At 42.6% G+C, this 14,607-nt stretch overlaps 1 protein-coding gene across 1 annotated transcript in view; it reads right to left on the bottom strand.

Annotated features, from left to right (window-relative positions):
* Positions 1-3,062: 3,062 nt before the first annotated feature.
* Positions 3,063-14,607, bottom strand: part of STOM (stomatin) — a 44,276-nt gene continuing 32,731 nt past the window's right edge. Inside the window, exons 5-7 of the mRNA XM_069073793.1 lie at positions 11,563-11,766; positions 9,020-9,154; positions 3,063-5,470 (exon numbers count right to left, since the gene is read on the bottom strand). Of these exons, the coding sequence (XP_068929894.1) occupies positions 5,276-5,470; positions 9,020-9,154; positions 11,563-11,766 (534 nt within the window). The 3' untranslated portion in view covers positions 3,063-5,275. The remainder of the gene's footprint in view (positions 5,471-9,019; positions 9,155-11,562; positions 11,767-14,607) is intronic.

Here is a 14,607-nt window from a genome sequence, read left to right as displayed (position 1 = left end):
GAGGCCAAGCTGGCTTGTTATGGGGGAAAACTTCCTGATGATTAAAGCTTTGCCAAAGAGGAATGGGTGGCCTTGAGAAGCTGTGGATACCTTTTCCTTGGGACTTCTCAAGTCGAGGTTGGACAACCATTGTTTGAGGTTTATATAGGACCCCGTCCCCCTAAAGATTCTGTCCTCTGGCTTGCTTGGTAATTTTGTTATTAAACAGGCAGCATTTGGGCTACAAGTTTGCTTTCCTGTTGTCTCTCTACATGCCCAGTCCATCTCTTTTTCCCATCATATTCAAGTCACTGGGGATTGCCTTTGTGACACTCTTCCTTTACAACACATTGCACATACCCACCCTGTGTCTGCGGTTCCTTTTGTGCCACTTGCAAATTTTTAATATTCTGAGATCCATGGTGTTCCATGATTTACAGCCATAATAATAAATACTTATGTAATGCTCACTATATGCCAGGCACTGGGCTAAGAGCTTTATGTTAATTGATTATCACAACAACCCTGAGAGGTAGGTGCTTTTATAACCTACATTTTACCTAAGAAAAAAGAAGCAGAGTCACACAGCTAGTCTCTGAGGCTGGATTTGAACCCAGGTCTTCCTGAGTAGTCTAGATCTGTTGCTCTATCCACTGGACCATCAAATTACCCCTAAATACCTTAGTAGGAGGTCCTTTCTCACCTTTTGTGTTGGATTTAAGTTTGTAAGTTATACCTCTGCCTTGGATGAAGGCTGTGAGATAAACAATGAGCTGGGCCCAGAATTGGAGCGGGAGATTGATGTAATGTGGGAAATGGCCCCAGCGGTTTTAATGATCCCCAAGTATTGCACACAGTAGGTGACATGTTTGAATGAATATCTGGAGACTTCAAATGCAAGATCAATCTTATCTACATTCATTTAAGGGGATTAAAAAGTATCTAGAAGATTTCAAAAGGCTTGGAGAGCAAAAGTTCCCAGGTAAAATGATACCTTATCAGGGAGAGTCAAGGTGTGTAGTTAGAAATGGAATCGGGGTAATCTTGACTTTTGGCATTGTAGCAATCTGTCTTCAAAGGGCTTTTGCCTTTCCTGATGGTAACTTAAGCACTCTCCTTTTTGAGGTTTGTCTATCTGATTGGTTGGAAAACAAATGTCTCTGGGGACCTAGTTTCTGGCTGGTGGGGAAAACCAGCTCAGATTCTCAACTGGTAGAGATGTAGTTTCCTTGGTCACTAGACCAAAGTGAGGGGATGAGGTGGCAAGTCTTTAGAAAATAGAGCAACGACACAATAGTAACTCTAAAACCAGATGCAGGCAAACAGAGGCCTGTGGGTCAAATCCTACCAGCTCGGAAGCTGTGTGGTTTTTATATTTTTAAATATTAATTTATTGAAAAAACTATTGAATACAAATTTAGATTATATTTAAAAATGTAAAAACCATACTGACCTTATAAAATGATTTGTATTTTAAAATGTATGAACTATTTTTGGCTCACTAAATTACATTTTAAAATGTAAAAACCATTCTTAGGGGGCAGCTAGGTGGTGCAGTGAATATAGCACCGGCTGAGTTCAAATCCGTCCTCAGACACTTGACACACTTACTAGCCGTGGGACCTTGGGCAAGTCACTTAACCCCATTGCCCTGCCTTCCCCCCCTCCAAAAAGCAAACAAAAAACCATTCTTAGCTCATAGGCTGTATAGCCTGGCACCAAATCTGTAGTCTGCTCTAAACTAAAAAATGTGTTTGTGAACTTTGTGTTCTATATATTTTTTTAAAAGTCCCAGAGACCCATAAAGGAAATTTTTAAAAACTTTTAACTGGAACAAAATAGATTATGGCAAATCAGCTGGGGGAAATGAAAGACTATTTCTAAGCTTGAGAACTGGAGCCACAAAGGGTTTTTGCTCAAAGAAACCTCCACTCCAGGATGTTTATAGGTCAGTTCTGAGCCTCAGACGAGGTGTGAAATAGACCACTGCTTCTTCCATTTGTGGGAAGAATATCAGGGTTTATTTCTCTTGGGGAAATACAAGATGGGGGGGAAAAGCGAGGAGCCAGAAAATATCTATGAAGCTCAAAGACTGCAGATGCTTACTTTTACTTTTAGCTGCTGGGAGCCTGTTCCCTGGGTCCTCCTCCTCTTGGGTCCAGAAGGAGGAATGAGGTAAATTAGGAAAGCAGATCGTATTGTCGATCATCTTGCTGTAGTTGAAAGGATTCTAAGTAACTAAGAGTTTTTTAGAGAGGGTGGAAAAGGAAATTCTGCTACAGCCAAAGTAAGCTGAAAAGGTTTTCACATTACCTATAGTATGTGACATCTTTGGGCTTCAGTTTCCTCACCTATAAAATTAAGGGGTTGAAAGAGATGATTTTGAAGGTCCTTCTAGCTGTAACATTCTCCACTCTGAGACTCAAAAACTTCTTTGTTCTAAGGTCCCTTCTATATCTAATAGGCCCTGAGTGAGGTTAAACCAAGTTTGGTCATTGGCATGCATAAACATTTGGAAAACTAGAATAATCAGGATTCTGAGGTGGTGTACCCCCTGCCCTTTTTATTTTTTGAAAAATTTTTTTGCTTTTTGGAGGGGGGAAGGCAGGGTAATTGGGGTTGACTCGTCCAAGGTCACACGGCTAGTGTTAAGTGTCTGAGGCCAAATTTGAACTCATGTCCTCCTGATTCCAGGGCCACTGCTTTATTCACTCCACCACCTAGCCACCCCAACCCCCTGAACTTTCTTTAAAGAGCGAGCCTCCCCTAGATGGGAAGTATCGGATTACTCATGGGCCCAATCTCACTCCGACTGCCATGGAAGCTCTGACCTGGTCCATTTCCAAAATGAGCCACTTCCTCCAACTTGGGCAATGTTGGCCACCCTCCCAGCCAACCTTGAAGGACTCACTGTGTATTAAGGCTGGATTTAAAACAGGACACCTAATTGCCTCAGTGTACTGCAGCTCACAGCCTCCGAGCTCAAGAAATCCACAAGCCTCAACCTCCAAGGTAGCAGGGCTTACAGAATACATTATGTGCATCATGGAGGTTTACAGACAAAAAGACAACAGAACCAGGAAGAGAGGCACACAATAATTTATTAAGGCCCCCTTGGGAGAATCCTCGGTCTTCAGCTTCCAGTCCAGTCCCTAAGAAGCTATTTCATCCAAAGCTATTGTTCAGTGATATCTCTAAAATAGACAAGGGAAGGCAGCTTGGGATCTAGATTTAAAGCAACCAAGGAAAACAGTAAACTCTGCAAGTGTGAGACAGAGAAATGAGCACACAGCCAGGATATAGTTTCTTTGGTCAACAGACCAGTTTAGGGGTTGAGGGGATAGGTTGGGTAGGAAAGCCTTTTTAGAACTGGGAGACAAAAAAATAAAAACTTTAAATTAAAAAAAAATATATCTATAAAATTTGTGTTCTATATTTAAAAAAGATAAAAGCCCAAGAGACTCACAAATGAAAAAAAAATCTTTTTAACTGGAAGGAAGAAAACAAAAACTGATGGCAAATGAATGACTATGTCTAAATTTGAAAAGTAGAGCACAGAGGATTTTGTGTAAAGAGGCTTCTACCGTAGGATGTTTCCAGGTCAGCCCCAAGCCTCAGAGGAAGTGTGAAATAGACCACTGCCTACTCTATCAGTGGGAAGAACACTAGGTATTAATTAATTTTCTCAGTGTGAAATACATGATGGGGGAAAAGTGAGGAGCCAGTAAACCGATGAAATGGAATTGAAGTTTTCAGATGCGTATTTAAACTTCTAATTTCTGGGGTTTCATTCTACTTAGCCCTTAAATCTAATAGTGGGTACATATAGAGACTGTTCCCACAAACAGAACCCTCAGCAAGGATACAGGAAACTATTCCATAAGTACTCACAAACCAAGGACACCTCACAGTGGTATATACATAACACGAATCACGATGTCTATAAAGTACATTGTCACCTTGTAACTTTTTTTTAAGATAACCACATTTAGTTCTAAAGGTATAGAAAGAGATCTACAAAAGTCGTTTTATAGAAGTTAGAGAAAGGTTCATTAAAAAAAATCAGAATACAAAACTATTTTAAACCTGATGCTTGAAGATAGGCAAGTCTGAGATAATAAAGCACTTCTGGGAAGGGGTTTCAGCTGCTTTGTAAGAAGGCCAACACATTGCTCCTTCACGAAAGAGACTCAGATTAACTTTAAAAAGCAAACTTCTTTTTGCAAAGGATGGAAATGATGGTAGATCTATAAAAGGTCTTAGAGGTTTAGAAAGGTTAGCTTAATCTTCCTGAACGGCAGAAATGGGGCTCTGATGTTATCATCTCCATAACTACCAGTCTGTAGCCCTGGCAACGAGAGGCTGGTGACGTCTTTCAAGGCAGCAGAATATAGCCATCTCTGGTATCAAGGGCAGGGGCTGAAAGCTCTAGTCTCTCCTCATGATGAAGAAGCAAGAGGCCTCTTTCAACAAAGGGGATCGAGTTCAAAATATGGTCTGAGTTCAATGGAGGAGGTTAGGGAAAGGGATCACTGAGAAATTGTCCTTTGAATAGAGGCCTCCTATTAGATAACTAGTGTAGGGTTTGGACTAGAGTCCTCTGTCACAGCAGGAGGCAACAGCCGTTGAGCAGAAAGGACCCCAGCCTGGTGTGGAGACCTAGGATTTGAGTGGCTTTGCTACTCCCTCCCTGTGTGGCCTTAGGCAAATCTTTTCTCCTCTTTAGGCCTCAATTTTTTCTCTGGGTAAAATGAAGGGGTTGAACTAGATTGCAGATTTAGAACTTAGGAGGAGTCTTAAAGATCATTTGGTCCAAAGTACCCATCTTAGGATTTCTAAAGGTCCCATCCAACTCTACCATTTCATGTTCTAATACTCTGTGTTCTCATTATGTGCTGGTATCACTTTCTAGACTGAGCGTAGTAAAGTGGGTAAGGGAGAGACAGGAAGGGTGACTGGACAGGCAGTCAGTACTTGCCCTTTCTCAGGGCTGCCAAGATGAGCTACAAAAGTATTATCAAAAGAAAAGTGTAAAATATCATAAATCATCCAGCTTTCTTATCTCTTTCAAAAGTCACCAAAGCTAACGATTCATGGGGTTGTTCTGATGATCACTAGATAGTCTAAGCACATCAAACTCAGCATTTAAGACAGAAAGGAGAAGAAAGGGAAGGAGCAGGAAGGGGTGGAAGCTCCCTCACCCCATTCACTCTCTGCAGGCTAAATAAAGGCTACTTTGGTTCCCCAGCTCAGCCTTCCTTCTGGGCAGCTCAGCTCCACCCAGGCCCAGGCAAGCCTAGTGCTTTGCCCCTACAATGCCCTGAAGCATGTCTATGGGCAGCGGGAAGACAATGGTTGAGTTTTTCTCGGCAGCGATGGTGGTCAGGGTCTGCAGGTAGCGAAGCTGAAGGGCGGCTGGGGACTCAGTGATGACCATGGATGCTTCTTTTAAGGCCCGAGAAGCATTCATCTCCCCTTCTGCAGCAATGACCTGGAGCACAAGAAAGGCAGTGGTCACTTAGGGACAGAAAGGAATCACCTGGTCGGCTCATCCTTATCTGGCAGCCTGTCACTCTACTGGGTCTGTTTACTGTCACATGATGAGACAGCAGGTTTGGAAACTTTAGAAATCACCTGCTCCAAGTTTCTCATTTCATAGAAGAGGAAGCTAGGACCTTGGCAAAAAAGGCAGCACGATCCGCAGGAGGCCCCACAATTAGTATCAGGGTCATGATTTGAATCCATGTTGTCTGACTCTACTATGTCACAAATAACAGCTCTCGTTTCTCTATCGCTAAGATTTGACAAGTTCATGATTCACAACCACCTTGTGAGGTTCAGTAAAGTACAAATAGAAATCGCCCCATTTTGCAGATGAGGATTCTGAAGTTCAGAGGGAGGAAGTGACTGCTGGCCAAGGTCACATACCTAGTGTCAGGGAGAGCTGGCCTCCCCCCTCCAAGGCCAGAGCTTTTCTATTACATCATACCCCCTTCTCTTTGGAAAATACAGAATTGAAGCCGAAGTTTCCCCACCCCTGAGGGAATCATTTTCCATCTATCAGGACCTTTAAGCTGAAAATGCTTACAGAGACCCCATGACCCAGCATCAGTTCACCAGAGCATTAGGAGCAAAGGGTGGGGCTCCACACATACTAAAGTATTATTGAATAGAATCTCTCTATTAATAGGTCACTCACTATTAAAACTTTGGGGTTCTCAGAACAGCTAATTTCAGGGAACAATATTTTTGGTTGAAACCAATTCTGCCTGCATGTTGTGGAAGACAAGCAGGTCTTCTTGTTATCTGTGTGGGAAAATGCTCAGGCAGAACATTTTGAGGAGGTTCTAATAAGCTGATGCTTATCTAGAAAAAGGTGACCAGAATGACGTAGGTATTGGGAACCGAGGAAAAACAGAGGATGATGAGCCTGGAGAAAAAGCTGTCGTGAGTAAGAGCTGGCCTCAGAGTCCAGAAGAGCAGAGTTCAGGTTCTGCTCTGTCACATACTGGCGATATGACCCTGGGCGAGTCCTTAGCCTCTCCCTGGGTCCCAGGCAACTCTACCACTGTAAGCTGCAGAGCAGATGCTAATCTACATTGGTACGTAGGAGTTTCATACTGTGGGAATCTTCCACTGATGAAACCATTGGCCTAGTGCCAAAAAGTAAATAAATAAATTCATTAAACACTTATTAAATAGTTACTAAGTGAAAAGTACCATTCTAGAAGCTTGAGGATACAAAGACAAAAATGGAATTGCCCTGGAGCAGTTTAGATTTTCACTGTGTGCTATGGAAGAGAAATAAATAGGAGGTAATTTGAGAAGGATTCAGGGAAGAAGCAGCTTGTGGCTAGAGGAATGAAAGGTAAAAATGAGGAGTGGATAATCCCTCCCCCAGGATATTCTCTGTTCAGCCACTAAAGTGATTTTCCTATAGTGCAGGTCTGAGCAGGTCACCAGCCCTACTTAACTCCAGTGTCTCCCTATTGCCTTCTAGGATCAAATACAAAATACGCTATTTGGCATTCAAACCTTTTCATAACCCAGGCCGCCTTCTACCTTTCCAGTCTTTAGACCCCTTACTGCCTGACCTGTGCTCTTGGACCCGGTGACACCAGCCTCCCGGCTCTTCTGTGAACAAGACTCTCCATCTCTCATCTCCAGGCATTTTTGCTGGCTGTCCCCTAAGCCTGGAACACTCTCCCTCCTCTGCCTGACTACTGGCCTCTCTGGCTGCCTTTTAAGTCTCAACTAAAGTCTCACCTTCTACAAGAAGCTGTCCCTACACCTTTTAATTCTAATGCCTTCTCTTGGTTGATCACTTCCTATTTATTCTGTATGTGGCTTGCCTCATATATATTTATTTACATGATGTCTCTCCCATTAGATTGTAAGCTCCCTGAGGGCAGGAACTGTCTTTTGCCTATTTTTGTATCCCCAGCACTTAGCACAGTGCCTGGCACATAGTAAATGCTTAATAAATATTGACTAATTAATTGAAGATGAAGATACAGTACCTTCCAGGCATGGAGTAAAGTTTATGTGAAGGAACAGACATGAGCCTTGTCTTTACATCTCTGCAGAGCCATTTGTCAGGAGCCAGAGGGATTAGGTTGTCCCAGAAAAGCAGAACTAGAACCATTGCTTAGAGAGGCATATTTTGGCTCAAAATGAGGAAGAGTTTTTCTAACAATGAGAGATCCCTGGAAGACGCTGCCATAGGGCTACAGTGAGGTCTCCTTCAGTGTAAACTACAGGTCATGCTGGTTAGAGCAGATGATGGCTTGTCAGGGACATTGTGTAAAGAAAGCCTTTTGCTACAGCTCAGCTCAGACTAGCCATTCACTGAGAATTCTCTTACCCTCAAGAGTCTGATTTTTAAACCTTTTTGAAGAAACATTCTCATGGATAGGAACATTTTGGTTCTGTTACTATTACCATGAATAACCCCAGTTAATGCACTGAATCTTTCTAAGCCTACTTAGTTTCCCCATTCACCAAATAAAAGGCTTAAACCAGATAATCTCTGAGGTCCTTTCCAGCCTTAAGTTCTATGAGAACCAAACTTATGACTATCAGGCATCTGGTTAGGTAACTCCTAGGGGTAACCACAACTAAGAATCCTTTCATAGTGTTATAAGCACTATACATTCTAAGTGACTCAGACTCAGTATGTCATAGAAAAAAACAATGAAATGAAAGGGAGGAAAGGGGGAAAGGAACAGGAAATGTTCCGAGAAAACTGCTGCAAATCTGATTTCCCAAGCCAGCAGTTAAGCAAATAGCTGTCATCTGAATAGGAGTGGGATGGTTTTCTGTGTCCTCACTAATGCTCAATTTGGGTGTGTGTGTGTGCTTGGCTTCAGTGACCAAGCCCAGAGGTGGCTCATTGCTCACCGTTAAATCAGACACGCTTGCTTGGATTTGGAGTCATGAGACGAGCTCGGCCACTTAGAGGCCAGGTGATTTTGAGCAAGTCACTTTCTTTTCTCAACATTGGCTTCATCAGCTGTTAAATGGGGAAGATAATACTTGAACTCAGAACCTCAGTGGATTAATGTGAGGGAAGTGCTAAAGAAATAGCATACATTAGTATAGAAATAAATGCTTGTTACTCATGAAAGCAGGTTATAGCCATTTCTAGTATCAGGGGCAAGGTCTGAAAACTTGATTCTCTCCCAATAGGTTGGTTTTCTCATCTGTAAAGTGGGAACAAAGAGAGTGCTTTGAGCCTTAAAGAGCTACAGAGGCACAAGTTAATCTAGGCTTTGGTTTCTCCATCTTTAAAATGGGGACCCTAATCCCCACGTGACCTACTTCACCATGAGGTCCTGAGTTAAATACTTCACAGCAATACACAAATGTGAGCTGCCATAAACAGCCACAAGAAAAGCAATGATTGATGATGTTGGCAAAGGCAGAAAAGAGAAAGAAGAGGGAGGAAATCTCAGGGGAACACATGGCAGGAAGCAGCAGACACTTCTGCCTGAGCAAAGCTGTTCTCTTTTCCTCAGAGTCAGCGTGGTTTGTTGGTTACCTTGGCTCGAGCCTCCCGGGAAGCCTCAGCCTCCGCAGCCATGGCTCTCTGCAGCTGCACAGGTAACTTCACATCTTTAATCTCCACACGCTCCACCTTTATCCCCCAGTCATCAGTGGCATCATCCAGAGTGGCCTGTTGGGGACAAAAGGGATGAAAGTGAATTTGCCCAAAGTCCCAGCCTTCAAAATGAGGGGGTGAGGCAAAGGGTCCTGAGGTGAATGCCAAGGCCCATAGGTGTGATAGCCTGTGACTCTAGCCCTTAGTATGGGAAAGGATGGGATTAGAGGCCGGGGAGGGGGAGAGGAGGTTGCAGAGTTTTTAGTCTGTTAGTTGTGTGTGCAGAACAATGGAGGGACAATGACCTGAGAGCCGGGAGACCTAGGTTCTAAACCTATCTTCAGCATTAACTCTGTTTGTAATCCATTAGAGGTCATTTCCCCTCTATGGACTTTGGTTTCCTCAACTGTAAAATGAGAGGCAACATTGTATATTGGCCAAAGTGCTGGACATGGAATTAGAAAGACCAGGATTCAATTCCCGTCCCTTCCACTTACTATGTGACCATGGGCAATGGATAAACAAGCATTAATTAATGTGCTTACTATGTACTATGGGCACCCTAGAGATAGAGAAGCAAAAACAGTCCCTGTTCTCAAATGAAGAGACAGAATGAAAACAACTGTATAAATACACACACAAACACATATATACAGTTAAAATGGGAGGTGATCTCAGAGGAAAGGTACTAGTGGGGGGAGGGGGGGAGAATGAGATAGGCTTCTTATAGAGGGGGGGGTTGAGGTGACTTGTGAAGGAAGCCAGGAGAAAGAAATAAAGAGGGAGAACATTCCAAGAATGGTGGAAGCCAGTGAAAACAGCATGGAGTTGGAAGATGGGGAACAGTGTATGAGGAATAGCAAGGAGTGTGTAGTGGGATCATAGTGTATATGGAAAGAAGTATATAAAGACTAGAAAGGGAGGAAGGGTCCAGGTCGTGAAGAGCTTTAAAAGCCAAACAGATGTGTGTATTTGATCCTAGAAGGAATAGGAAGTTGTGGGGCGGCCGGGTAGCACAGCGAGTAAGAGCACCGGCTCCAGTGTTGAGAAGACCTGGAGATCGAATCCCGGGCTCAGACACTTAGCACCCACCCAGAAACACCTGGCCGTGTAACCTTGAGCAAGTTACTTAACGGCGGCCAGGTGGCTCAGCGAGTAAGAGCACCGGCTCCAGTGTCGGGATGACCTGGATCAAGTCCGGGCTCAGATACTCAGCACCACACCCAGAAATAACTGGCCGTGTAACCTTGAGCAAGTTACTTAACCCCCATTGCTTAAAAAAAAAAAAAGGAATAGGAAATTATAATGGCAGGCGGGAACAGGGGAGAGGTGTGACAAGGTCAGAGCTGTGCTTTAGGAAAACCACTTTGTGATGTAAAGAAATCTGCAGAAAAGCCTCTAGCATTTTGAATGGACCAATGCCCTGTCGAGGACTTATGACAGACTATAGGCAAGAATCACATAGAACAAGAAGGCAAGAATGGGCTGCAATCTTTCACAGGCATAGGGCCTGGTACATAGTAAGCTCTTAATAAATGCATATTGATTTGATTGATTGTTTAGAGGGAATCTCCACACTGGAAAGAACACTTGGGGTGGCTAGGTAGCACAGTGAATAGAGCACCAGCCTTGGAGTCAGGAGGACCTGAGTTTAACTCCAGCCCCAGAAACTAAACACTTACTAACCATGTGACCTTGGGCAAGTCACTTAACCCTAATTGCCCTACCTTCCCCCCTCAAAAAAAGAAAAAAGAACATGCCAAGCTCATTTCACAGAAACTCATCACCAAAGGGGAATTCTTTTTGGCTATCGCTATGAAAAACCAGATCAAGATCTAAATCACTGAATCAAAAGGTCCGACAGAGGTGGAAGGTCATTTAGTCCAACTCTCTGACTTAATGAATAAAGAAATAGAGGCCCTGAGAGGCACTCTAATTTCCTGAGATTATACTGGTAACAAGTATCAATAGGCAGGAATTGACCTAGGGTGGTCCTCTGACTACAAGTCCAATGCTCCTTCTATTACCACCATGTGGTTTCTCTGGACTTCAGCTACCTGTTCAGTCAAGGAGCTGGACTATGTAATACCTTTAAATTCTAGGAGCTAATAAAAGTCATTAGTGCAAGAAACTCTCCCCATCCCCTTCCTCCAGTTTGGCAGCTACATTGAAAAACATTTCAGGGCAAGGACTTTGGGGCTTCCCAACTCTCCTGCCCCCTCTACCCTATCCTTCTTTTCTTTTCTTTCTTTCTTTTTTTCTTATGATGCAAACAGACTTGAGTGACTTTCCCACGGTCACACAGTTACTAAGTGTCTGAGGCTGGTTTTGAACTCAGGTCCTCCTGGGCTCCAAGGTTGGTGCTTACCTAGCTGCCCTCCTGCCCTCTTTTCCAAAGTCTATTTTACTTTCCAATTCTGGGAAAGGAAAGTGACAACTTCCTAATTACTAATTAGACCAGAAGGGGCGACTGCTGTACCAACCTGCATGTTATGAGCAATCTCCTCCCTGTCAGAGAGGATCTGGGAGAGATTTTTCGTGCCCAGGACATTCCTCAAGGTGGTCTGTGCCAGGAGGCGGGTGGCTGAGTCGGCATTGGTGATGTTAGCTACTGCCAGGGTGGCATTCTGGACACGGTAATAGACCACTCCATCCACACTGACAGTCACAGAGTCCTTGGTAAGAATCTACAGGAAGAAAAGAGAACTTATGTCCATTAACCTAACAGATAAAATCTTAAGTATATGCACCAAGAAATAATGAATAATACTTTTCTTTGGAAACCAAAAAATGATTTTCTAGTACAATCCTTTTATTCCTTCAAGTTCCTAAGTGCTGGTATGACTTCAAGATCTAAGCTAAGGTGTGACCTCTTCCATGTTGTTCACTTAGCACAGTGCCTAGACATAATTAGTGCTATATAAATGCTAGTTATAATTATTATTATTCCCCTAGTCAGAAATCAGTCAACTAAGATATGGCCTCCTTTGTGCCAGGCAGTAAATTATGTGCTAGAGATACAAAGAAAGGCAAAAATCAGTCTTTTCTCAAGGGGCTCACAGTAAGAGAAAACCTACAAACAACTATGTACACACCAGATCTATATAGGATAGACTGGTGATGATTCCTCACCTGAGGCAGCAGAAAGAAGGTACTAAGCTTAAGGAAGACTGACTCGGAAAGTCTTGAAGGTTGGACTTTAGCTGAGACTTGAAAGAAATCAGAAGGACCAATTAGACAGAAAGCCTGGAGTCTTAGGTGAGGAAAAGTACGCAGGCCAGTGTCACTAGATCAGAGTACATGCAACAGTCAGCCTCGGAATCAGAGGACATGAGTTCAAATCCAGGTTCTGACACTTATTAGCTCCAGTTATATCAGACAAAGTAATCCAACTCCCTGAATTTCAGTTTTCTTATCTAAATGTAAGACTTCCCTTCCTGGGTTACTGTGAGAAAAAGGAATTTTGTAAAGCTTAAAATGCTATTAAATTTGAGTTCCATAGAGTAAAGACAGTTTCATGGTTTTTATCATATCTCAGAACCTAGGACAATGTTTGGTATATAACAGATGCTTAATATATGCTTGCTAATTGACTGGTGGGTGGAAATGCGAGCTATGACTATCATATCATTCAATCAACAAGGAGCACCTATGTTTTAATAGGGGCCAAAGGAGTGAATCACAGAATCTTGGAGGTGGAAAGGACCATTCAGTCCAAACTACACCTAAGCTGGAATCTTCCTCTGGGATTACACTCAATTGAGTATTTGTCCAGCTCCAGCCTTAAACACTCTGGAGAGGGGACTCCATCTCTGGAGTCTGTTTAGCCTAATTGTTGGTAAGTTTTGTCTTAGAGTAAGACTGTATTTGCTGCTTTGTCACATTACCATAGGGCTTTTGGTTCTGCCAGTCCCCATCCCTTCCCAGGCTTTTCCAGGCTAAATGTTTTTAAGTAGTTCTTTGAATGCTCAACATAAGGAAGTTGCCAATTATCTCTAATTCCAGAATGTCAGGATTTTCTGGAGGACAGAAGACCTTCTGCCTGGTTCTGGCTCCCAATCAAGGTGGGAAACACACCTCAGCAGATTCACACTTTTCTAACAAAAAAAAAGTGGAAGACTTGAAGCCTGCTACAACTTGTGTGTGAGTTATTTAATCTTTTCTGAAGAAAGAAGTCTCTTGGATTGAAAGGGAAGAGAATTATCTCCTCTTATCCTCCTCATCCGGAGGACTCTGCCACAAGTATGAGGACCTGCCCCACCTCATCCTGTTAAGAGAATTTTCTGTAAAGAATCAATTTAGCAATAAGTAGGATACTGCATCACCCATATGACTAAAAGGAAATGTCAAAATACATGTTACTTAGGGCTGTGGCTTCAGCTGGAAATGATTCTTCACCTAAGAAGAGGGAATCACCCTGCAGCCTTTCACCCAACTAGCAAAGGAGACCTGACTTCTCCACCTACAAAATGGTCAAAGGGAAGAATTAAGCCCAACAAATAAAGGCCTCTGACAAAGAAGTCTAGACTAGCTGACCTTGGGCAAGTCATTTCTCTTCTTGAAACCTCAGTTACCTGGGCAATAAGATATACAAGGACTGGAGTATGGAGATCTATCTTGCCCTACTGGAAAGTCAGAGAGGGGATGGGGGAGGATATAGGAGAGAGCAGATTGGGGGAGGGGTAATACAGTGGGATAGCTATTTTGGGGTGGTAGGTAGGGAAAGACGGGGATAAAATTTGTAACTCAAAATCTTGTGGAAATGAATGATGTAAACAAAAAATAAACATAAAATTTAATTAAAAAAAAAAGAAACCTCATTTACCTCAACTATAAAACAAATGGGTTGGACCAGGTGTCTTCTAAAGTCCCTTCTGACTGCTCTATGAGTCTGGGAAGACCATGGGTCTTTCAAGTGCCATTTCTGTTTATTCAATTTTCTCTGGATTGGTCAGGACACTTTTTTGTCTCAGGGACTTTCCTCATCTGTAAAATGGGAAAACTGCCGTCTGCCTGACCTCATTTCATTGAGAAGAGGTGAAATGGCAGTTCACATGCTATTAAGTTTTATAGTTTACAATACACCTTGCTCATAGTAACCTTGGGTGGGAAGTTGGTATTTCACATTTTATAGATGATTCTTCTTTCTAAATTCTTTTCCCGATAAAGTATTCTACCTTTGGTGATCTCACATTCTGTGCTCTAAGGTTCCTTTCAGGCCTTTTGACTGTAAAACCTGCTGCTCTTCTAAAACATTCTATAAATCCAAGGAAGCATTATTATTAATAGTAACATTAGCCAAATAGATTTTACAATATATATATCAATTTAATGATGATAAAATAATCACATAATCAGGCATTAAAGCAATGATCCAACTAATAACCCATAGTCTATGACTTTATAAATATAGATTCAGTGGTTTCTTGGAATAAAATAGGAGTAGCAAGATGGGCAGTCAGAGGATCTACCTCTGTCACTTACTCCTTGGTATGATCTCAGACAAGTCATTTAAAACTTCTCCAGGC

Source organism: Petaurus breviceps, unplaced genomic scaffold, assembly GCF_028583685.1.
Source record: "Petaurus breviceps papuanus isolate PSGF00001 unplaced genomic scaffold, PetGlider_PUasm1.0 90879, whole genome shotgun sequence".
NCBI lineage: Eukaryota > Metazoa > Chordata > Mammalia > Diprotodontia > Petauridae > Petaurus > Petaurus breviceps.
Note: the sequence above shows the minus strand (reverse complement) of the source record. Positions and strands in the feature narration are given on the sequence as shown.